Source organism: Protopterus annectens, chromosome 10.part0 (genome assembly GCF_019279795.1).
Source record: "Protopterus annectens isolate FY-2018-M chromosome 10.part0, PAN1.0, whole genome shotgun sequence".
Lineage (NCBI taxonomy): Eukaryota > Metazoa > Chordata > Ceratodontiformes > Protopteridae > Protopterus > Protopterus annectens.
Genome location: NC_056744.1, coordinates 907,894,745 through 907,921,779, shown reverse-complemented (window position 1 = coordinate 907,921,779; position 27,035 = coordinate 907,894,745). Strand labels below are relative to the sequence as shown.

The window sequence follows — 27,035 nt, the reverse complement described above, 5'->3', positions numbered from 1 at the left end:
ACCTTCACCTAGAATGATGCCACAATACAGTGATAAGATGATCAGCTTTAATAATTGGCTTAAATTCTGGTGTCATTCAAAGGGGATCCAATGTCTGTCTGCCTGGGAAGACATGCTGGACAAGCCACGCTGCTTCGCAAGGGACGGCTTGCACCTGTCACCCCTGGGCTTCCGGATATTGGCAAAGGCTCTTGCCACCCCCATAGTGCCTTTTTAGGCAAGGCTCAAATTCTAAACCTACCACCCTAGAACACCAAAAAGAAAAAAAACTAAGGGTAATGCTGCTCAATGCCAGAAGTCTCAATCTCAAGATGCACGCACTCGAGGCCCTTCTCAATATGGAGAACATCGATGTCTGTGCTGTGACAGAAACCTGGTTCAAGGCTCCTGAGAGCACCCCAGCACTAACAGGTTTCACCTCATATCATGCGTTCCGGCCCCAAAATCTGGACAACACCAAGAAAGGAGGGGGGGGGGGTGTCCATATTCATAAAGGACACCCACACCTCAAGGTTGGTGGCAACGCACGATGCATCGGAGACCATCCAGGTGCAATTAACCATAGGCACGACTGCTCTGCAATTTGTAGCATGTTACAGGCCACCCTCTCAAACTCAGGAACCTCACATGGCCTTCCTTGTCAAAGGCAGATCCTGCCTCTTAAACTTGGTTGACTTTTTCAAGACTGTCACCAAGGCCATTGATGAGGGAAAGGCAGTCCATACAGCCTACCTCGACCTGGCAAAGGCCTTCGACACAATACCCCACTCAGGTATCATCGAAAAACTCATCAGCTTGAATGTAAACCCATACATCACAAGATGGGTTGCAAACTGGCTAAGTGACAGAACCCACAGGGTCAGAGTTGCTGGAGCCATGTCAGACTCAAAGCCTGTCACAAGTGGTGTCCCACAGGGCTCAGTCCTGGGTCCACTCTTGCTCGGCATCTACTTTTCTGAAGTACAAGCAAACACAGGAGGGTTATGGCTGACAAAGTTTGCAGATGACTGCAAACTGGGCGCCATAGTCGAAAACCCATCTGACACATATCCTCCAGAAGGGCCTCACAGAAACAGATAATTGGTGCCAGAGCCATGGCCTGAAGTTAAACGCCAAAAAATGCATAGTCATACCCTTCGGGAAAAACAAGGTTACCCCTAGCTACCATATAGGTGGCAATCCACTGAGCACAGAAAAAGTCATCAGGGATCTGGGGACCCAGGTTGACAGTAGCCTTTCGTTTGACACTCATGTTGCTAAAGTAGTTAGGAAAACCTTCTATATCGCCCACCTGATCATGAAGGGATTCACATCTAGATCAAGGGAGGTCATCGTCCCCCTGTACTCATCACTCATTAGACCTATGATTGAGTACAATGCCCCGTTCGGAATGTATCTGACCAGATACCTGCTGCAGCTTGAAAGGCCCCAAAAGTTCCTCACCAAAAGGATAAAGGGTCTCAAAAATATGTCTTATGCTGCCCGACTGAAAGAACTCCAGCTCTATTCAGTCTCATACCGCTTGCTCAGAGGTGACCTGTGCCTGACATACAAGGCCATGTGTCAAACCCAGATTTGATGAATATGCTTCGCCTCAAAAAAATCTAGATCCCTCAGAACCACAAGGGCGGGAGACTTAAACCTTGACACAGTTATAAACAGAACGTGCTGGAGGGACAGATTCATCACCCAGAGACTCCCTATGCTGTGGAACAAAATCCCGGTACATGTGAGGCAGAGCACCTCTCTGGCCTTGTTCAAGAGGAATCTTGACCAATGGATGGGAGATCGCAGATATACCCCAGGGATTACTTCAGTGTCACTGCTTGACAGAGGCACAGCAAAATGATAGGCATAGTTTTTATTCAAACTAAAGGGGTGGCGAAAGCCACATAACTATGGGCTAGGCTTATAAATGCCCTTGGGCAGATAGCCTAGTATGAACCTATGAACCTAAAGGAGTGGAGAGACAGAGAGAGGAAAACAGAAAAAGAGAGTAGAGAGAAAGAGTGGTGGCTGAAAGGGAGGAGGAGAGAAAAAGAGGGGAAAGAGAATGAGAGAGGAGGACAGGGTTGAGAGAGAAAAAAAAGGAGACAGAGGGGAGAGACAGGAATGACAGATACAAGGGAAAGACAGGGGGTGAGATGAAAAACAAACTCAAGGGGGAAGAGTGTGCACATACAAGAGACACTGCTAATCATCTTTGTTCAAGAATACAAAATTAAGCCAAAGATGGGCATTTTCAGAATAAAAAGCAGTATAAAGCTATTGACCAGCAGTGATCACTAGTGATTTAGAGCAAAAACATTTTTTGGCAAAATTATTAAAATAACGGACAGCTGGCAGGCATGGGGGTGTTGCAATGCTTTACACTGTATACTTTTTTTCATTCATTTAATCACAATGAGACTTCTAAAGTGTACTTGATCAAGAAAGCTTCAGTAGTTGCTGGACACATTGTGTGCATGTGGACATTAAATGTTTATACAACTTAATATTTTGGATGCAAAATACTTTCTCCAACATCAATCACATATGCTACATCAAGTTTGGAACATTAGGTAGAGGAACTATTTTATTTCAAAAATATAAAAATAATTTATATACTATGAAAAAAATATGATATTTAACAGACAGCTTATTACTGAAGCACCATAATGTCCCTCTTGGATAGGCATTATAAGGGTAAGAACTTCAAGGGGTGGACAGGCCCTTTGCCTAGGGCACTGGGCCTCAAAACACCCCCTGGTGCAATCTATTATTTCACCAACAACACCCACCCTGTCAGGCATTACTGCTTGCTTAACATGTTCACAGAAGAATATTTTAGTTCAGTCTATGTAAAAGGTACCAAGCAGTTATCTGGTCACGTAGACCATTTCTTCATCCCTCATACAACCCACCAACAGTTTCATCTGTTCAAAAGAGTATGTGCCCTGCATGATGTATGAAATAACATTTACCCCATCACTGACATCTATACTCATCTCTTGTTGATACCGGACTAGTATCATTCTGCTGTGCATTAGAATGTTGAGATTTTTCTCTTTTCCTTATTAAAACTTGCACATCACATACTTTATTTCAAAGGCAAAAACAAAGACAAACTTAGCAATTTTTAATTTTTTAGTAATGGACATCCCATGCTTTTGTTTCACTTTTTTATTTATTTATTCTGACAACCTAGATCCCTTTCAGGAGTAATTGACTGTCTTGCTAGTTTCTCTAGGGTTACTATAGGTTCACAGGTACTTATTAGGCTACTGATCTGTGATCATCTTAAGAAGCCTAATCCTACATTCTCATGGTAGTTTTTAGCCCTTATATTTTGCATACAAATAACAAACACAGACTCAACAAGGGTATGTTGGGACACTTACTTGTTGCCCCTATCCATGAGGGACATGGCTGCTAAACTGGGAATGTATCTGTGGTTTCCCATCCATTCATCCAAACTATATCTGAATACAGTTAAGATAAATACTTTGCTTTAAGTGAAGTTGAAGACTGTTCCACAGTAGAGGTATTTTCTGGTGATAAACAACATGTTGGAAGGATGGGTATGTATGTTGCAAAAGAGATTGAAATCCCTTAAGGAGGGTGTTCACTCTACTGTTGACTTACAGATCTACTGTGGGACTTGCAGATGTGTAATAGGTATGATAGAATAGGGTCTGCTGAGGCTCTATATGTGCGTATAATACCAAGAAAATTAATAAAAAAGAATGTGATTTTCTGCACAGTTTTTTTTTACTAAACATGCAGCATCAATATTAGTTCTTACTGCCACTGCTCCAACTTTCCTTAAATGAATTTCTATCATGTAACCCAAACTTCAAAGCCTTTTCTTCCATGTGGAGGATGTCATAAATGAATGAATGTTTTATCCATCAAGTTTCTAGACAATGAGATACGAGTTCTAGCTATATTTCTTTATATCAGGAAAGGATAGCAGCTGATGTAACAGAAGCAATTACATTTCTACATATGACTTCTTTACAGCAAAACCTGCACTTTCCCTTAAAATACCTTGAGAAATAAGTCAAGGAAATGTCATCCATATGAAACACATGAATAAATTCTAGACTGCCATTAGTACTGTTTAAATATTCAATAAAAACACTCAGTTCTTAATTCTACTGATGACATTTTCAATCATATGGAGTCCACACAATCGGAAGATGAGATTGCAACCTTAAAGAACTGAGGGCCAGATGAACACTTTATTTACCTCAAAGAAGTTCAGTCCTGGACCTCCTTGTTCCAGTACTTGTGTAACTTATGCCTTGGGTTGAAAGAAGGATCATCATATCATGCCAGTCTATACACGAAGAGCTATTAACTGCTGTGATCTTTGTGAAGTGAGCCAGCCATTCTTCCCTGCTTTGGTGCCAAGTAGCTGGGCTGAACATCTGGCATTAAGAACAGCTTTCAATGTCATGCTCTTTCCTAAGACAGTAGCAGTAATGCTGACAACGGTCTTGGCTGGTAACTGGATAGCCACACAGACGTCCATTAACAGGATAAGACATCTAAAGAGCAAGACTTTGCTCATGATGAGGACCGATATCAGAACCGTATGACTGGCAAAACAGAACTGGTAGGGACTGGGGACAAGTGGTTATGTAGCCAAAATTAGGAGATCCATAAAGGTTAAGCTGAGAAAATACTGAATACGGATTGCTTAAGAAAAAACAAAAATGGCATAGGATGTGCACATATTTTTTGGTAATATTTTTCTAGCAAAGTAGCTAATAAGCATGGCAAAAAAATGATAAAGTCTTACCATATTACTGGGATCAACATCTTCAGGGGTCATTTGTCTACTAGCGCGCATCGGGCAGCTCACGTAATCATAAGCTCTTTCTTGATGTGGTGGAGCGGGAAAATTCTCTGAAGCACCATTCTCAGATTCTTTCTTCAATGGGCAACCTTACAGCCATTCAAAAGAAAGAGAAACTTGCTTTAATCACGGTCTGCCTGCCAATTAAAATTATTTTGCAGTGTGTGACCAACTCTCACAGTTCTACATTTACTACAATGTACTCTGTAATTTATAAAAGCATCTTTAAACACACAGTCAACCAACCATTAAAATCAATCAATAAAAAATAACATATGTCTAGGCAGAACAGCTACTCGTCTAAAATATGCAAAAAGTTTGTGTTTTCTTGCTAGTGGAAATCAGTCACTCTATTAATAAAATCAACATGTGTATAAAGCCTTGACATGTTTATTATAACTAAGGCAGCAGGGAACCTGAAAAGGACAACAAAGATATATTTGGTACACCAGAGCAAATTCTTTGCTTTGCAAATTATTACACAGCAAAGAGGAAACAACTCACTACAGTCACACAGCAGTGCCAACCTTTCATTCTAACAGTGCTCATGACAAATCCTACTACTGTGTCAGCTACTACCAGTCAGCTTTAATATTGTGTCAGCTACTACCAGTCATTCTGCACTCAAAATGCTCAATTTTCCAAAAAGGGGCAAGAAACTCCATTTACTTACTTACTATTTGGTAACCAAGTAGGTGGACTGGTCTGGACCATTTTCAGTCATGATCCAAAAGTACAGAAACAAAAGTTGATTTACGTGCGAGTATGTTTGTTTAATAGTACTTTATATAATGTGGTACAGGTTACTTTGGTCTTGTGGTTGGGCTTCTGAGTGGCTGTCAAGTATTTTATGGTGGGGATGTCTGTAGTGTAATTTGCGTTACATTCTGTGTTGTGCATGGGCTTGTTATACTGTGCCAGGAGTGAGTATTCTGGATGATATGTTTATTTTCCACGCATTTGGAACATATTTATTACAGGATTGATTTATAACAAAGTATACATGGTACACTTCCTTGTATTAGGTACACCAGCTTCTTTAAGCATTTCAGTCATTTTGTTCTTCGCAAGTACTGCAGTCTTCTCTAAGTTCTGGATATGGTGTACTCTATTATCATAAGCATCAATCCCATTTTCTACATGGGGTCAGGCTGTTGAGTCAACTGTGCCATCTCTCTCGACCAAATGCCATTTTTTTTTCTATCCCCTTTAACAGTGATGCCCAACTGTTGCAGGTCTTCTCTCACATAATCCATCTCTTTGCTGGACATCTTCATTTTCTCTTGCCTTCTTCCTATTGGTCCCAAATCATCTTCATCAGACGGTCTTCTGCTTTCCTGCACACGTGCCTGAACCACTGTAATCTGTTGTCATTGACCTTCTCTGCACATGGAGCTACCTGGGCTTCTGCTCCGACTTCCTTAATTTCTTAATGTGTTCTACCTACTACTTGACTCCGGCACTTCATCTCCATCATTTCTAGCTTCCTCAATTGCTCTACCTTCACTGCCCAGGTTTCTGTACCACACAGTGGCACTGGTCACACTACTGTTTTGTACACTTTACTTTTTAGATTCTCTGACATTCTTCTGTCACTTTCTACCCTCAACACTGTGCCAGTTGCCTACAGTCCCTCTGATTCAATCTTTGACTTGCTCATTCAGACTTCCCTTCTCCTCAACCCTCCCTTTTAGATAACTGAAGATGTTCACCTGCTCCACTACTTTCCCTTCTAACTCAGTTTCAAGCTTCTTCTCATTTCTTCCATTTCTTCCATTACAACTGCAACTGGCTTGTCTGTAGTAGTGCCTTCAGTTTTGTATGCCACTCTATCATTTACTGAAGTACTTTTTCAGAGTCTGCCTGTAATGCCACATAATCAGCTTTGTTGATCTGTCCTCTCTGAACAGTTTAATATGTACTGGTCTCTGAGCTTTCCCTTGTGCACACCCACATCCACTGGGAACTCCTCTGCCAGTCCGAACACGGTTTATATTTGCTTTGGTTCCTTATAATAGCTTACACTAATTCTACAAGTGATTCTGAGACTTCAAACCATCACAGCACTGTCCAAAATCATCTTTCTTGGGACACTGTCAAATGCTTTCTGCAAGTCTAAGAATAGTTGGACACACTTCTTCATCTCTAGCATCTTCTCAACTACATGTCTCGCTGGATGTTGGAAATTTTATATAGTGACACCTATGTTGAGGTTTCTCGTAATGAGTTGAATATAGCCTACAGGAATACAGATCTGGTCCTGGATGATTTATTGTTAAATGGGCAGATCACTTTGGATAACCATTCATTTTTAGTAACTCTACATCCATGGATCCCTACCATCTTCGGGATCCCTAAAATACACAAATGTATCACTTCCTAAAATACACTAATGTATCACTAAACCCCCACTTCGTCCAATAGTGGATGCAAAGGCATCCAAGACCTTTTGTATAGCCAAATTCATGGATTTTAAGGTAAAGCATGTCTTGGACTACCACCCATATATTTTTAGGGACTCATGGGATTTTCTTTCAAACGTAAGGCAAGAACTTTATGATGACAATTTATTGATGGTTACCATTGACATTTTTGACTTTTCGGTAATCCCACATGATCAGAGGCTTGAGTGGTTTTTACGATTATTTGTGTATCAACACTGATTTTGACCACGACACCATTCTTACATTAAGAATCTGTATGGAAATGGTCTTGGAGAATAATTTCTTGGTCTCTGAAGGACAGTTATTTAGGCAAACCCAAGGGGCAGCAATGGGGGCGTGCTGTGCCCCGGTATTTGCTAACATTGTTCTGTCGCAGTAGGAAGATCTTTACATGTTGGACTCGCCTTATAAAAAATTATTGGGTACACTATGGGTATTATTTAAACGACATAGTACTGCTGTGGAGAGACGGGGAGGACAAACTGGGGGAATTTTTTGAATTTATTAACACTACTCCTTTTTTTTTGAGGTTCACTATGAATGTGGATAAGGACAGACTCAATTACTTGGGTGCGACACTGAAGAAGGATTATAAATAAAAAAAAAAAAAAAAAACTTTTCCTTCCTGTTATATAGAAAACCCACTTATTCAAACTCACTTCTACACTACAGCAGCTGGAACCCCATTCACCAAAAATAAAAAAAGCTTTGGTGAAAGGGCAATGTGTCAGACTGGCCAGAATGATTTCTGACCTTGAGGAGTTTTTTTAGTGAGTGTTTAATATTGGACGGCATGCTGACTAAGAAGGGATACCCGGACCAATTTGTGGTAGATATTATAGATGAGGTGAAGAAGAAAAAACTGGAAGGAACTTATCGTACCCTTTTAGGTACTAGTCTGGAATTAAGACAGACAGATGTTAGTGACAATAAGATGAGCTTCGGGAGAGCCCACGTGTTACCATTTAATGTTGGCTTCTACAACATTCGGAAATTAAGAAACATTGGAATATTTTTAGCCTTGATGCAGATTGCCCTTCTTGGAAAAACTCCTACCATAGTTTACAAAAAGGAGGCTTCCCTTAAAGGGTTACTAGAGAGAGACCACTGCGCCTCTGGTAGAGAAGGGTGGTAGTTTCAAAAGTGGCAGGGGGCCGCAATGCAAATTCTTGACTGACAAGGGACAAATTTATATTAAGAACTTCGGGAGAATTAGATCAAAGAAAAAGTATTTTTGTTACTCTAAGGGGGTGGTCTATGTGGCTCTGTCAGTCTTGCAATGGATGTTACGTAGACAAAACAAAAAGAGCTATCAAACAAAGAATTTACCAACATTTTTATGACATAACCAACAAAGACAATAAAAATGCCCTTTTCAGGCACATTGAGTTCCCCACTCATTCTTTCAAGTTTTGTGTCACCAATCATGTAGATTTGGGACAGAGGGGGGGGGGCCCTGTCTATGACTACTTAGAATTCATTGAAATGAAATAGCAGGTCAGATTAAATGCCAGTGTATTCCCTGGCTTGAATGACAAAATCTCTGTCCTTTTTTAAAACTTAGATCTGCTTATTGTATGTGATTTATAGGGAATATATTAATCATATTTGTTGTAGGGTTTTAACCGTTTTGTGGCTTATATCACAATTGGGGGTATGATTAAGGTATTGTTAACCTATCACGTGGCAGGAGTATGCATTTAAGTTTACACACAAGTGGTTTTATTTATTCTGAAGAAGTCTGTTTATTGAGCGCTTTCGTCTTGGTAAGTGTTTGATTTCGGCTACTGGAGTGTCTGTGGCTTCCATCTCTCATTTCCTGGTCGTCTTGTTCATTTAGCTTGTTTTTATCCCTTTCCTTACTAGGAGGAAGTCAACCAGAGTTGCATGTTGTCCACTTTTGTAAGTGATCTTGTGACTGACTCTTTATGAACTCAGTGCTATCAAGCAATTTGCCAGACAGACCATTATCAATCTATTTGCCAGACAGAAGTCTAGAATGGCCTTTCCTTCATTACTCCTGTTGCTCTAGCCATCTGCACCCTGGCAGTCCTCATACCCTGTTCTGTCTATCCAGATATGTGCATTCAGGTCACTCCAACACCAACTCATGTTGCCCTACTTTAACTACAAGGACTTGCAACTGTTACCCGAATATACTATTTTCCTTGCTATCACAACCCTGCTGTGGGGCATAGGTGGAAGTTACAAATACTGCCTTATCAATACACTTCAGTCTAACTTCCATGAGTTTGTCACCAATTCTGATGACATCCCTCACTGTCTTCTGAAGCATCTACCATGCCACAATTACCACACCATTTCTAGTTTGTTTTCCTACTGAGCAGTAGATTCAAGACCTCAAGCCAAGTGGATTTGTTGCGTTGCCTTTCAATTTTATCTCCTGAATACAGTGGATGCCCAGACTCCTCCTTATCATTTTGTCATACACTTTTAAGCTGTGTCCTGTCAGTGAACCTATACCAAGTGTAGCAATCCTTCATTACCTTACATCCAACTTTCACTCAACAGAGCTATACCAAGTAACCCAAGCTGGCCAGATGGAGATAAACTATTGGCTAGCCTACAGACCAGGTAATCAATAAACTTATCACTGGCAAATACATGCCCATTTTTGGCAACATTAGTCAATGCGACCAAATCAACTAGGCACTTTTACACTCCTGAGTGGTTAGCCCTGACATGGCATGCAGTCTGTATCCATGCTATCCTACACAGAAGATGTTGTGCACTACAGATGATGCCCAAAGTGGTTGGTGTATACAACTCCCCCCAAGATGCACTATCTACAGTCTATGTGCTGCTCACAACGCCATTCTTGGGTGAGGTCTTAAACACCTAGCATGTTTTTTTTAGGGGAGGGTAGGAGGAACCCCACAGAGACATGCACGAGGCCATACCACTCTAACTGTCTAGATGTTTACCACATATATTTGGTCTGTTTCTCAAACTTTATGATTTTCTGGTAAATCACTTGAAGACTTAACTCCCAGAATAATGACACACGTTTGAATTTCAGACTTTATATCCTTCAAAAATGCATGCCAACACAAAACATTTATTCTAGCATAAGAAAAATACTTAAAATCTGTCTATTTTGGGGCCTTTGGCCTCCATTTAATTTAGGCTTTGTCTAGCTTTCTTGCTCTAAGAGGTTGAGACGTATGCATCACGCACTGCCCAGAAGTCAGGATTGTGCATAGGAGATAAAGATCTTGAACATTATGCCAACTGTGTATGTAATGGTTATTATCACATTACTACTGCTTCTAACAATGATATTTTGAATGTTATTTATTCTCTGCTCTGTATAAAACTAGCAGTGCAAAATAACCTCTAATTCTGAAACCAATCACTTATTTACTCACTCATGGAAGGACAAGATTTCCCATCCCCTTACCTCAACTGTCACTTATACAGGTTACATAAAAATCCTCCCACCACTTTGACAACATAATCTCAAAAACTGAACCACATTAAACAGAAAGTAGAAAGTCTTCTCAGTCATTGAGCATCAGCCAATACCAGCCCCTATTGAGACACTTCTACAAATGGTGGTTGCATCCAAAAGAACACACAACTTACCTCCAACACTTCTCAGGACTGCAGTGGATAGCACTGTCTGTTCATCATCTAAACTAGTCTGCAATTCCAACAAATAAAAGTACGTTTCCCATATTTGGAAAAATTATATTGTATAGCTCCCTTGCCTTAAACAGGCAATGAGAGCACTACAGTTATTGCACACACCCTCTCTCTCACTCCCTCTCTCTCTTTCCATATTCTAAAATATTAGAATGGATGTGGGTACAAGCAATTGTGGACTTTCTTGGAAGGAACCAGTCATTTCTCAAATTCATTCCATGGTTTCAAATCAGTAATATGATAGTACATAAAGTGTACTGCTACAGATCATGGCATACCTACGGGGAAAATCTCAACGAAAAGTTGTTGGTCCCATTTTTCTAGACACAAGGTATTCAGTACAGACAATTATTCTCTCTTCTGCAGACCATAATTTTGTGGAGCTTAACCAGACCCAGTAAATGGATTTTCTAGCTCCCCGAAATGCAGTTCATCTGTTCTCTGGAGAAATACCAGTTCTGCACCACAATGACTCCACTGACATTTCAAAGGGCTCAGGTTACGCAGCCAAACACACACATAATAATTTTACTTTAAAGGAGTGTCCGTGTACCTCAAAAATGCTACAGCATTTACAGTACAAGAAGCCAAGACACACAAAAAACATATGCATAATGACAGAAACTTTAAACAAGTACTCTGTCAGCAACAGATTACAGCACCATTCATCCGACTGATGCATGCTAAAACAGTTCCTTCCACATACATACCTTTCATTTTTTCTTCATGCATTGGGCAGCCAACAGGGGGAGATGGTGGCTGTGATTGTACTGATGCATCAGCTGAAACTACTGGATTTGATGTTGATGTCCCCATGTTTAACGTGGTTACTAAAATTAAGAAAAAAAAAAAGCAAAATAAATAAAAACTTCCATAACAAGTGTGCTCAACATAAAAAAAAAAGTAAATCAACATACTTTATGAGACAGGCCAGACTCAGCAGGCCAGACTCAGCAGTGTAGTGTAATCTGATAAACAGAATTAGTAGAAATGGATGTCAATACAATTCATGGAATCCATATGGTTCAAACTAATACAATTCATGGAATCCATATGGTTCAAACTTTATTACAAAGAAAAGATCACTAGCCAAGTCATGAAAATACAAATGAAGCACAGAAAAGAGGCACAATGCTACAAGAAACAAACAATGATGGTGAGTAACCGAAGGAATGTGCAAAACAGACACTTAAGATGTTCAAATAAGTGATAAACAAGCTGCTGAAAAAAAATATGGTTTATAATTGTGTGACAAGAAAAACACCAAGCTTGTCTGAAAATGGAGATGCACTATTTGTGAGATCTAAATCAGGCAAAGACAAACAATGATGAATAATATAGCAATAACCCACATCTGGGTGTGGGTAATGCTGGATTTACCCATGGTTGGTGAGGTTTGGTCACGAGGGTGAAGCCCGAGTGGCCAAACAAAGCCAACCATGGGTAAAATCCAGCATTACCCACACCCACAAGTGGGTTATTGCTATTATACAATGACATTATTTAAGAAAAAACATAATTAATTTTCTTAAATAATGGCATTGTATAATGCCTTCTTGCGGCCCTTCCGCAGCGGTCTGGTATTCTGCGGCAGCTCTGATGTACTGCGCATGCCTATGCAGTACATCAGAGCTGTGGGCAAAAGCAACAGAGAAAGCAAGATCTCCGTTGCTTTTTGGAAACTGTTTCGCTATGTTAAATGAGTTTAACATAGCGAGACAGCTTTAAAAAAAGCAACGGAGAATCTCTCTCTCTTTTAAAGCTGTCTCGCTATGTTAAACTCCTTTAACATCGCGAGACAGTGTGAAGCAATGGAGATCTTGCGTTCTCCGTTGCTGTTAAAAAAAAAAAAAAGTTATAATAATGGAAAAAGTCCGGGCGACCGGACCTTTTTCCATTACTATAACTCTGATTTACAATGTACACACTGACCAATCAGCGTGCATATTTGAATATTAATCAGGAGTCATATAATGTTTCTCCATTGCTTTTTTTAAAGCTATGTTAAATGGGTTTAACATAGCGAGACAGTTTTGAAAAAAGCAATGGAGATCTTGCTTTCTCCGTTGCTTTTGCACACAGCTCTGATGTACTGCGTAGGCATAGGCATGCGCAGTACATCAGAACTGCCGCAGAATACCAGACAGCTGCGGAAGGGCAGCAAGAAGGCATTATACAATGCCATTATTTAAGAAAAGTTATTTTTTTTTCCTTAAATAATGTCATTGTAAAATAGCAATAACCCACTTCTGGGTGTGGGTAATGCTGGATTTACACACGGTTGGCTTTGTTTGGCCACTCTGGCTTCGCCCTCATGACCAAACCACACCAACCGTGGGTAAATCCAGCATTACCCACACCCAGGCGTGGGTTATTGCTATATTATTCTATCAGCATTAGTATTGTGTAGGATGAGGCACAGGAAATGCAAAGCATGGAGGGGAAAAATAAAGAGGAAAGAAAAAGAAAGTAATTCTGTCCTATTTAAACCAGATGAATACTGGAGAAAAAAAGAGACAACTTTCAATCTGAAAGTATACTCGATAAATTAGCTTTTAGCATTTCCTTATAAAAAATAAAGATGCCTACAAACACAGTACCTAAAAATCTGTGTTTTCCTCCTACATTAGTTATTTCTGAGAAAATATGAGATCGATAGAGAACTTTTGAAAAAAAGGGTCCAAATGGTTGATTTTTAAAGCCTTCGTTAAGACTACTTGTGAACTGACTGATCAGTATGCATAACGATAATTGACAGACTTGGAGGTGGTCCCCTGGCATTCATGGACAAGACTCATTACATCAGCATGCTGTTTTGAGTGCTGGTGGATTGTATGCTGTTTTGAGTGCTGGTGGATTATTTGTGAAGAACTCAGTAAAAAGACTTTTTAATATAGCCTACATAAAGTTAGTTTGCAGAAGATCTTCTGAATAATTGTTTTATTTCTGCTGAAAGTTACAATTATTTCAGAATTTCTATACCTAGGGTTAACTGGAATTTCTGGTGTACCAAATGTCCACGGAAACTTGGTTAACCCTCTCCTAAGATTAACTAGAGTAGCTGGAAGGTTTGAAATTACAGGCATTAGCAACTGATATTGCAAATACAACTGAAGATACTGCCCCCCCCCCCAAAAAAAAAAAATACATTACAGATTCTTTATAGCCTTTAAGAGAAATTAGAAAAAGCAGATCAATAAGACATACCTTATGGGTCCAACAGATATTACAGAACTGTACACTGTTCTTCCTCACACCCTAGGGATTTGGAAAGTGGTGGTACTACATACAATAACATCTGACATGGGTGTACCTGGAAGCCATTATGGCTGTTAGCGGAGTACTTTTGTATTAATATAAGAAGTTCCCTCAAACTAAATTCAACGACACTTCACAGACACAAAGGATTACAATCATCTCACTGATCATATCCAAGTTGTTACATGTTTGAAACATGGTTGGCAAGTAATTCACCTTAAGAGCTTTGCTTCATTTTCAAGTTAAATTTAGATATACACTTCAAGAATATAATCACTTAATTACGACCAAGGAGACCTAGTTATAACTATTTGCAGTACACGGAGATGCAGCAAGACACAGAGAAAGTGACAAAGTCACAACAGAGAAAAAAAGTGTAGGTGAAATCAGTGTTTTACAGCTCTGAAAGCTATAACACATTTTAGCTGCTCTAACACAGTACAAAATAGGGTCTCCTCTAACGATTATTTTACATTTTTATAAATGTTTTACAGAGAGTGGCCAGAAGTGAAGTGTATCAGAGTCGAACAGCTTTAAAAAGTGAAATATACTTTACACTACCACAGAAAAGAGAAGTGAAATACTGCTTTTACAGCTGTTTTGAGTTTTCTCCTACTGGTCTGTGATGGCTGCTACCTTTGGTCTACTGCACCAATAGAATTTAATAGAGCTGAAAGGTGCTTAAACTTTATTAAACACCTTTGTTATATGTTATTCCTTCCCACATTTGGGAGGGTAACTGTAGTACTTATGCACGTCAATAGCTTTCTTCTCAGGAGTGGCACTAAAGAATTGTTCAAATTTATCTTCTTTCGGCTTTTAGGGGTCACCACAGCGGATCACTTGTCTGCTCATGATTGGCAGTAGAGTTTTACTGTGTCGAGTTGCCAGCTGGGTGCCCAACCTTCCATGGAAGGCACACACACACACACACACACACACACACACACACACACAGCCAATTTAGAATGTCCAATTCACCTACAGCAGGTCTTTGGGGTGTGGGAGGAAACCGGAGTATTACCTGTAAACTCTAATCAACGGTTAACGGAACAAATGCTGGCAGAGATGCTTATCAAATTGCACCTGTCATACTGCAAACGTAACATTCGAAAAGTCAATATGTTAAGGTCAGTAGGCTAGTGTTACTGACATGTTTTTTTTTTCTTTCAAGACACAGCAAACTAGGTATGAATACAGGGGGTTACCCAAAAAAGCAAAAAACAAAAACGTTTCAGAAAGTAACTAAATACCTTGCTATATGAAACAGTACTGTTACAATTGTGGGTAGAGAAAAACATGAAGAAATGCATACCCTTAGTAACACTTCCACAGTAAATAACTGTGGAGCCAACAGCACAAAGTTTAACAGGATTTTGGAAATGACACTCATATTCTCTGTGAAATCTAAGAGATTAACTCCATAATAGAAACACTTGGAGGATTCTTCTGCCGAATTCTTACTTGGTGAAGCTGAGCAGTGTTCCCACTTTTGCCCACAAAAGAAAGAGATAAACAACTTTACAAAGTGGTGTCCTATAACAAGAGTATATCACAAAGGTGTGGCACATAAAGTATAAAGTTTGTGCATTTGCAATACCCCACACTATTTTAGTCCAGTGAAGCACAGCTCCTTTAAACTACCCTGCCATTTTTCATGTCTCTCTGATTAAATTATGTGGTGCAATGCATTTTACATTGGAAGCTTCACAAACCTATCTAATGAGCACTGTTATGCCAAAAAAAGTCAATGCATTACTTACATATGGTATTGTTCACAAACAAAACAAAGGTTTGTTTTTTTAAACTGTACATTATGATTCAAATAATAATGGAAGTAAAGGCAAGAACAATAATCTGGATTTAAGGAGTACTGTTTTTGTTTGAATTTCTTACCCTCTAGGACTGAATGACTCCCTTAAATTTTGAGACCGGACTAAAACAGATCATTGGTTAATTAATTTCTATACACCATTCATTAATTTCAGTTCATTGTGGTTTTTAAACAACTTTTTAATGGCTTTATCTAAAATATGTTGAGAGGGTCTTTGGTTCTTAATGAATGTGATTGTTTTGTTAAGCACTAATTAAGCATTTCATTTTATACATGATCCTCAGTCTGGTGATGTCTGCTGACATGTTACAGAGATTTCTGTGGCAGCATCCTTTTTTTTTTTGTTCACGACTCAACATATTTATTCCCCAACTAGAATAAAGTCCATTACCCTTCATCTTGAGTAAAAACATCTTAAAAACAAAAGTGCTCAAAACAGCCTTAAAATATATCTGCCACTTTATTAGTTACTGTTGCCTCTTCACATGAGCACCACAGTATCTCATTTAAAGCCACAAAATGTCCTCCAGTACCTAAACATGCCACTAATCTACTGCCTGATGAAATACACAAACTGATCTTTTCTGGTCCATGCCTTCTAAACAAACAAAAAAAGTATGCACACTCAAATGCAACATAACCTCAAGGTTCTTGCAAACATATTACTGCACAGACCCCCATGTACATCTACAAAGAAAAAGGCACCAGCTCAAACAGAACAAAACTGAATACAGCATTATAACATTCCCCACTTGGGATTACCACCTTGTCATGGTGGAAGGACCAATGCCTTCACCTCTAACTCAGTATTCATTTGTAATATGCATACCTGATGTTAAGGTACACATTTTCTAATTATTATTCTGTAATAAAGTAAGCTTTTCTCCTTGGCCTGCCACTGCAACAGTTTAGTCCAGTTGGATACTTAATCATCAACACAAGCAGACAAGTCTCTCTCTCCTATTCTGAAACTACTCCTTGCGAGCATTACCCCATGCAAGTAGAGATATGCATAAGTTTTTTGTTGAAAGTTATGCAGAATAAATTATATCTTATAATAGAAACAGTTGCCTCACTGGAGCTGTGAGCTGCACAGGTAACTCATGCCTGCTTTTTTCTGCTCGTTAAACAAAAACCAACAAACAGTGATTGTAGCCTTGCTGATGTGTAAGGTGTCTAGGACAGTGATCCTACTTAATTTGTCTTTCTTACTTGGGGACTTCAGCACCCATATGGTTAATGACAAGGATACCTGGTGAGTCATGACTAACAAGAACATCCTCCTGGACATGAGCCCAAATGGAGAGTTTTTATAAGACTTCTGTGTAAGTTACAAACTGTCCGCTGCAAACAATGCACTCGAATGCAAGGTGACACAAAACTGTTCTTTGTACAACAGAAGCTTGGGCCAAAGTTAAGGCAAACTCTAGTCATATCATTAGACCAGAGGCGTGTGTTCCTGACACTCAGGTAAAGAAAGGGATGAAGTTTGGTGCTGAGATAGATTCACAGGTTGAGGGTGCTGGCAGGAATATACAGTGTAGCTTTAAGAAATGACCAGAGGCTAACAGATGAGATAAATGTGTACCAAACTATATTAACGTAACAAACATTATACTTCACATATACTGCTATATATATCATATAACCTAAACAATATTACATAAATTATTCAATTCCTGATTTTTTTTTTTTAAACAAGAAACATCTTCATTAAACCATCACTTACTACACAGGCAATCATACATTTATATAAATGAAATCAAACCACACCAACACAATCCTAGTCGCAAGCATTTTACATCACAAACAATATGGATACACTCCCAGTTGCAAACATTACACATCACTTATACTCTACCCAATATTTCTCACTCAACATTACATGGCTCTGAAGTCCTGCCACCTTTTAAGCCTCATTCCTCCCTTGAATGTATTGTTCCCACAATTCCCATTTTTTTCCTATGTAGTTTGCTCCTACCCTTTTCTACAGATCTCAATTTCAGTTGTTTTACCTCGGTTACTATATTCACTACTTCCAGCATAGTTGGTTTAGATTTTGATTTCCATTTTCTAGTAATTGCTTTTTTTGGCAGCCATCATCATTAGATACAGCAAGGCCTTACCATATCTAGGCAATTCCGATTCTGTATCATAGCTCAGAAAAATCATCTCCCTTGTCACAGCAACCTGCCCACCCAGCATCTCTGATAGTGCATCCCGCAGGGAATCCTTAAAATCCACCAACTCTCACCACTCCCAAAAGTATAGTCCCAATTATCTCTTTCTTCCCCTTCACACCTCCAACATTTACTGTCTGCCGGAGGAAAAATTTTCTGCAGTCTACTTGTGGTATAAAAATATCTATGTAAACATTTCCAGGCAAAAATCCTACATCTTCTAGATTTTGTTCCATACATGGGAGACATACATATACCTTCCATTGCTTCTTTGTGAATTGCTTATCCAATCTCTCTTCCCAATCCTTTCTAACCTCCTATGGTTGATGCTTATAGCTATCATGCAATATTTTATATGCTCTAAATTATTCCTTTTTTAATGGCAATTTCTGCTCTAGATTCTATTAAAAACTCTACCAGTGCTGGTCTTTTGTTTAGGACCCCCTTACTACTTTCTCTTTGCCTATACTCTGATATCAGTCCTTGATAGGGAAGGCAATCTCTAAACTGCAGTCCAAATAAATTCTTGGCATATTCCCATTCTGTCATCTTTCCCTCTCTAGTTATTTATTCCCAATACCCCGGTTCCTTTGACAATTTTCTCCAATAAATTCCAGACTCCCTCTTGCCTTCTGTCTGAATCCTTTACTGCAGTCACCTCTATGGGCAGAATCTCATTTTTCTACTCCTGCCTTGGTTTAGTTCTTGGAATACTTTCTACTACTTTATGGATATAATATTCTGCATGATTATTGTTATTCTCCTTAAAGGCCTGCATCCAAAATCCCAGTCTCTCCTGGTTTCTTTAGTTTCCCCCATGTTTCATCATCATCCCTTTCCATTATAATTTATAGTTTTCTGCTTCTGCTATGTATAAGTCTTAACTATCTAGCTCTGAAATACCTCTTCAAATTGGGTAATCCCAATCTGCCCTGTACTACTGGAAGAATCAGCTTATCCCACTTGACTCTTGCCGTCTTCCTATCCCAGGTAAAGTCCTTCAGCTCTTCATTAATTGCTACCCACAACTTCTCCTCTGGTTGATAAAAATATGCCTGACCTGTGTACAAGACTAAAGGGACTAAAACATTTCAACTGCTTGTATCTTACTATCTGTATCCATATAGCAAAGCTTCCATTTTCTCAGTTTTTGTATCATCTTTTGTTTAGTCTCTTCCCATATATCCTTAACTGCCACACCAGAACCATTTTTAATCCATACTCCTAAATATTTCATTTTATCATGTCCCCTTAAATATGGGTATTCCTGAACCACTTCATGTACAGGCACATAATTTACCGTTATTGCTTTTGTTTTAGCTTTATTCATTTTGTATCCCGAAAAGATATGAAACTGTCTTAAATGTTCCGCAACACTGTAATATCTTTTTCTGTTTTTTGTCAGGTAGAAAATATCATCTGCAAATAAAGCCAGCTTTTCTTGACTACCATACCAATTATATCCTTGAATTTCTGAGTCCCATATTTTCTTTGCTAGTGGTTCTAAATATAATGCAAATAATAAAGGGGAAAGAGGACATCCCTGCCTGGTTCCTTTGCTCAAGCAGAAATCATCAAAGAGGACCCCACCCACCTTAATTTTCACCTCTGATCCTTCTTGTATTTCCTAATCAACCTTATAATTTTTTTTCAGAAATGTAAATGCTTCCATTGCCCTGCTCATAAAGTCCAAGCTTACTCTGTCAAATGCTTTCTCTGCATCAAGACCCACCAACAACAGTGGTATTTTCTTACATTCTGCTTCCTTCTGGATCACCAATGTTCTGTTAATGTCAAACGTCTGCCTCCCCTCCACAAAACCACATTGATCCAACCGATCAATATCTATCAGTTTTGGCATTACTTTTGCCATTCTTTTAGCTATTCTAGACATGAACACTTTATAATCATGGTTTAGTATTGAAATGGGACTGTATGAAGCTGAATCTGATGGATCATTATCCTCCTTCAGGTATTACAGCTACCACTGTTGTCTTCCAGGACAGTGGTAGTTCTCTCCCTCTTAAGATATTGTTAAACAAAACCTTACAGATCTTTCAGTTTTTTTTTTTTCCTCCTAGCTTCCAAACTTCTACAGGAATACCATATATTCCTGGGGAACTTTCCTGTAGATTGGTTATACATCACAGTTTTTATCTCATCACCTCCTATCCTGTTAGTAATTGAGCCTCATCTAACTCTAACCTTGGCATATTTAATTCTTCCATAAACATTTACATTTGTATCCTTTCTTGATTTTCACATTCATCTGCTTTATACAGACTCTCATAAAATTTCCAAAAAATTTCTAATATTCTACAATCTCGTTACCTTCTTGGTTATAGGCTCCCTAAGTTTGGTAACCGCCCTTTCTATTTTCTGTTGCCTGAATCATTGTGCTAAAAGTTTTTGTGCACTAGTGTTATTATCAAGAAACAGTTGCTTAAAAATCTTTCCACACCACTGCACATTATCGAGGTAATCCCTTATTTTCTGCCCAGCATGCTGCAGTTGATCTTGTTCCGAGATCCCCCCATTCTGCAATACTTTCACATTTGTCAGTCACTCTAAATAATTCTTGTTCCTTCTTACCCATAGCTCCATTTCTTTCATTTCCACCCTATTTTTAAACTCCACCATAATTTTACCCCACTCCCTAGCTATATTTTCAGAAGAAAATTTCTATACTCTCCAACAGCTCCTGAATAATCTCCACTACCCATTCCTTAAATTCTTCTCTTTTCAACAAACAGGTGGGAAAGCGCCAATGTCTCGTTATTTCATTACCCTGCATTTCTATTTTAAACTATTGGGTGGGTATCAAGACCTTCAATTAAATGCACACGTTCCTTTTGAAATGTAAATTCTGTCTAGCCTAGTCCAGTTTTTATATCCTTGGGAATAATATGTAAATTCACTCCAAACTCCTATTACTGAATTCACATATTCCATGTCAAATATTTTCATCGATTTCTTCAAAAATCTACCTTTCCTTGTTATATTTTCCCTTCTAGGCCTCCCAAACACATTTTCATTGCTACAAATCAAGATCCAATTCCCAACTAGAGGTAGCAACATCCTTGACTCGGTCATTACTAACATGGGCGACCATTGTTCTACTCCAAAGGTCAACTCCTCCCTGGTTAGATCAGACCACAAACTAATCACCTTGGAAATCCACATACACCCCCCCCCCACACACACACAAAGGTAACCACCATGAAAAACTTCTCCAATGCTAACTGTGGGCTCCTAAAAACAGAGGTGGCTAACTTCACGGCACCCATGCAAATGGAGAATAGTTGCACGACTGCCGAATCACGCACCAATGCACTGTATGAACACGTACACAAATGCATGGATCTTGCCATACCCAATAGAACCAAGACACTCTCCTCCAAAAATAGGAAATCAAACTGGTGGTCCCCTGCCATAAACAAACTCTACAACAGGAGGAGGAAACTGATGAAGTCCCAAGAGTGGAAAAACTCCCTTAACAGCCTCGACAAAAAGTTGAGATCCCTCATCAAATCCTCCAAAAGCTAAGCTAGCTATGAGAACAGAATTGCGGCAGATAGTAAAGACAACCACAAGGCCTTCTATAGTCATGTAAAGAATCTCAATGGCAATACTCAGATTTGCTCTGAGCTACTGCACAATGGTACCTTCCTTTACCGAGCCAATAGATATTGCCAATATACTGGCCGACAGATTCAGTGCCAACTTTACCCCTCTCTCCCCTCCCAAAGGACCTATCACATTAATCTTCCTTCATCTGTTGCCTGATACGCTCCCCTCCCTTCCCCCAATTCTCACCCACCCCCAGTGGTCCTACCTTTATTACAAACAGTAACCCCTCCCACCCTTAAACCTATAAAATCACCACACCTATACTTCCTCCTACAACTTCTCACTACTATCCCTCCTACTCAGCTAATATGTACAAGCACACCATACCTATAGTCACTGCATGTACACTCCTTGCATGCATCACATCTTACCAAACCTCCACCATTCCTGCACTCAACCACTACCACTGTACCATCTCACACACCACCACTCATATCCCACCTCTACTCTCTCAAGTCAATTATCTTCCCAATGCACCCTCTATATAGACTACAGATCACAATACCTAAACTAAAAACAACCCCTCAACCTAACATAACCCTACCACCATACATATTGCCCACAGAACACAATCAAAAAACTTCCCTTATAAGCAAGCATATACAGAAATTGATAAAACTAATAATCTCATCCATATCCAACCTATCACTCAGTTGAGACATCCACCCTAATCCTGGTCCCTCTATCTCCAACCCCTCCCCTCATAATCAGACTACAAACCACATCTCCCAAATCACAGCCAATAGAAAGCAAACCAACCTTCTGATAAGCCTAAATATTAGAAGTATATGCAACAAGGTGCATGAATTCCATGCCACCATAAACTTCTACTCCCCTGATGTAGTGATCCTTACAGAAACATGGTTAAAACCACACATTACTAAGAGCAAATCCTCCCTGCTGGTTACAATATACTAAGAGTAGACCGACTAAACAAAAAAGGAGGTGGTATAGCTATAATATTTAAGCAGCATCTAGACATCCAGATCTTAAAGTTATCAGCTCCCCAAATAGGTAAGAAATAATATATGCCAACCTTAAAATAAACCAAAATAAAACCCTAAAACATAACAGGTTGCTACTTCCCACCTGGGCACAACATCCCTCCACTTGAAAACCTCCTCAGCTGGACTACCCACCACCTACCCCAAGAAACTTTAATTCTAGGAGACTTCAACACTGACTGGCAATCCTACTCTAGCAGCCACCCATCCAATCATGTAAATCTTCATGGCTTCACCCAACTAGTCCAGTCACCTAGTAGGATAAATAACCCCAACAAACACACTACCCTTGATTGGATACTAGTCAATAAGAGCCCCCAGTCATATATAGCAGGCTGCTTATTGGACAGCCTCAGTGATCACTCCCCAACCTTCTTACTAAGAAAAAAGACCTTTATAAAGCAAAACCCATCATCTACCGTCAAATACGCAAAAAAACTAACTTCAACCCTCTCTCATTCAGCTCATCCTTAAAAGACTAACTGGCAACCTCTAAAATACCTCAAACTAGAGGACGCAGTTGACTACTTTAATAAAACATTCCTAAGCATCCTTAATTACCACGCCCCCATAAGACGTTCCCAAACTAGAGCCCAACAATCCCCATGGCTACAAAAAAAAACACAAAGTCTGAAATGAAAAACAGGGATAAAGCATGGGACAACTGGCGCAAAACAACCCCCCCCCCCTCTACTAGGCAAAAATTCCTAGAACTACGCAATAGAACAGGACAAAATCCAATACTACCAGTCTGCCCTTACCTCCTTCCAACATAACCCCAAACAATTCTGGTCCTCAATAAACTCCATCCTCCACCCAAGTAAAGTAAGTACAAGCACTCCTAACTTAACTCACTCCTCCGAAAATATTGCTACCTCTTTCAAGAATCACTTCACACAAACCATACTATCACTAGCTAGACAACACAACCCCCCATAAACCCACACCATCAACTAGAACTAACAGTCTCCCAACCAGCTTCTCTTTCTCTCCTGTTCCTACCACCAAAATAAAACTACTAACTAAACTTAAAACCACCAGATTAGCAGCAGACAACCTCCCAGGTGAATACATTCAACTTGCAGCTGACGCTCTAGCCTATCCCATATCACTCTTAACAGATCTCTGTCAGAAAGTTATGTTCCTACACTATGGAAAGTCTTGCACATAATTCCCCTACACAAAGGAGGCCCCTCCACAGATCAATTACCGTCCCATAGCTATTCTCTCGCCACTTTCCAAAATACTAGAGATGCATTCATTTTCGAGTCTGAGATCACCTCCTTGCTAACAACCTCCTCACCAACACGGTTTCCGACCTAACCATAGCACCAACACTGCCTTACTCTCTTTCTCCAACACTATCCTACAAAATAAAAATGCAGGTTCTCTCCTCAGCTGCCTTCCTAGACCTCTCTAAAGCTTTCGACATGGTCCCACACAAACAACTCATCTCTCTTCTCAATAACCTATCCTTCTCTCAACCAGTCATCAGCTGGTTTCAGTTACCTATCTGACCGCCAACAAGCAGCTGTTTGGCAGGACAACCTATCCCCCCAACTACCAGTCTCCATAGGAGTTCCCCAAGGGTCCATCCTGGGACCCCTACTCTTCTCTATTTTCACCAATAATCTAGCCTCAGCCACAACACATGGCACTCATACAATACGCAGATGACATCTGCGCAGCCCACTCCCTCCCAGAACTGCAAAAAGTCCCACAGGAAGCATTTTCTTCTATTGAAACTTGGTTATCCGATGCCAAACTAATACTCAACCCAAACAAAACAAAATTACTAATCTTCCAACCCACCAAACTTACCTTAGACAGCTTTTACTTTAACATCACAGCAAAAGACAACACCACCATCCATCCTACAGAACACACCAAATTACTAGGAGTAGAAACAGACAAACTGAACTTTGACATTCACATTTCCAGGACCATTAAAAAAAAAAGTGCACAAAAAACTAGGAGCATTATATAGAAATCAGCAACTACTTACCAAAGCAGCTAAAATTTCGGTAGCAAATTCTCATCTTATCGCTACCCTACTCTATGCCATTTACTAACCTTAAACAATGAGATCTAAAGCTCGAAACCTGCTACAACTCGCCAAATTCGCCACAGGGGCTTCCTACCATACTCACCACAGTCTCTCACTAGCAGAACTGGGCTGGCTAGAGCTCCCCCACCTCCTTCAATGGTACCAACTCACACTCGCCCACAAACTAATAAACCAACCACTAAAAAAGTCCCATCCCTCCAGAATCTACCCCAACCCTACATAACCACAAGACCACTAAGATCCAGTCACAAAAACCTCCTACAGGTCACAAGAGCCATTAACTCTGCTGGAGAAGCATTATTCTCCTGCACTATAGCCAAACTCTGGAATTCCCTCCCATCCTCAATTACCTCTAACTTCTTGCACCCACTTTAAATCCTTACTAAAATCACACTTCAAAACTTGCCAGATATGCCCTTGCAACGGCCCTCTAATAACAACCACTCCCCCCACCCACTACCTCTCTCAGCCCCCATCAACAACCTACTCTTAGCAAGCTTGGCTACTCATGTTCCAAGCTACCTACCACATAATACTAACTTCTTGTAGCAACTACTGCTAATGGCTGTTATGTACCTCAAAAACAGTTTGCATCAATTGTTCACTGATGAATCTCAACTACATTTTAACCATGTTTAGTATATATATGTCACCATATTTTAAAATTGTACTATGCTCTACAGCTGTTTTACATCTCTTTCCTTCTTGTCTTGCGTCCTTAACTGGACTAATGTCTATATTTAAATGCTATGTTTTTTTAACTGTATAATGCAAATAATACTTAATGTGGAGCTTTTCTCCCTGGGCCTCCACTGAAAATGGACCCGTGTCCAGTCGGACTCTCCCGGTTAACAAATGTAAAGTAGACTGCCAAGCACCCAGCATTACTGCTGCACAGGTTAAAAAAAACTGTCCAAGGCCAAGAATACAGCTTCGATGGGACCTGACAATACCCCTGGCTGTGTTCTACATGAACTACAGAGTCAAATGGCACCTCACGTGTGCCCTGTTTAATCACAGCCTCACCTCAGGCTTTGTCCTACCGAATGGTGCACTGCTACAGTCATCCCTCTCCACAAAGGAAGAGGGATTACAGACTCTGGGATCTACTCGCCCCACTAGCCTAACGTGTCCGATATGCAAAGCTATGCAATGCATCATCATGGACCTAACAAATAAGGATATAGGGAATCTACAAACTCTAGATCCCACACAGTTTGGTTTTGTGAAGGGTAGATCATGCCTGCTCAACTTGGTCGACTTCTCTGAGTCAGTCACCAGAGCTGTAGATGGAGGCAAGGTGGTTCACACAGCTTACCTTGATCTGGCCAAGGCCTTTGATACCATTCCCCACTCAGGAATCGTAGAAAAATTCAGTAAGCTAGGCATCAACTCTTATGTCACTAGGTGGGTTGCAAACTGGCTCAAAGATAGAACCACAGTATGAAAGTAGCTGACTCCAAGTCAGACTGCTGACCAGTCATATGTGGAGTCCCACAGGGTTCAGTCCTGGGTCCTCTCTTGTCTACTTCTCTGAAGTCCAGGCCAACACAAAGGGACTCTGGCTGACAAAGTTCACAGACTATTATTGCAACTTGGGAGCCATTATTAACTCCCCAAGTGATGTTGACATTCTACAGAAAGGCCTCATGGAGACCAACGACTTGTCAGACCCATGGCCTTAAGCTCAATGCCAAAAAAAATTGTAGTCATCCCCTTTGGGAAAAGCCCGGTTCCCAAGAATTACCACATCGATGGTAGTCCACTGAACACAGAAGGCATTATAAGAGATCTGGGAACACAGGTTGACAACAACCTCTCTTTCGACCACCACATTGCCACTGTGGTCAGTTCTTCTATGTGGCACATTTCATTAGTAAGGGTTTTGCATCCAGGAAGAAAGAGGTCATTGTCTCCCTCTACTCTTCCCTCATTAGGCCAATCATAGAGTACAATGCCCTATTTGGCATGTACCTCACTAGACACCTGCAACTGGAGAGACCACAAAAGTACCTCATAAAGAGGATTCTAGGCCTTAAACACTTGTCCTATATGGACAGACTCAAAAAAACTCCAACTATTCTGTCTCATATCGCCTACTTAGAGGC

At 40.0% G+C, this 27,035-nt stretch overlaps 1 protein-coding gene across 2 annotated transcripts in view; it reads right to left on the bottom strand.

The window, feature by feature from the left end:
• Positions 1 to 27,035, bottom strand: part of LOC122813397 (holocytochrome c-type synthase) — a 273,532-nt gene that overhangs the window by 210,301 nt on the left and 36,196 nt on the right. For both annotated transcript variants that reach the window (XM_044085696.1, XM_044085697.1), the window contains exons 2-3: positions 11,664 to 11,783; positions 4,787 to 4,932 (exon numbers count right to left, since the gene is read on the bottom strand). In XM_044085696.1, coding sequence (XP_043941631.1) covers positions 4,787 to 4,932; positions 11,664 to 11,783 — 266 coding nt within the window. The remainder of the gene's footprint in view (positions 1 to 4,786; positions 4,933 to 11,663; positions 11,784 to 27,035) is intronic.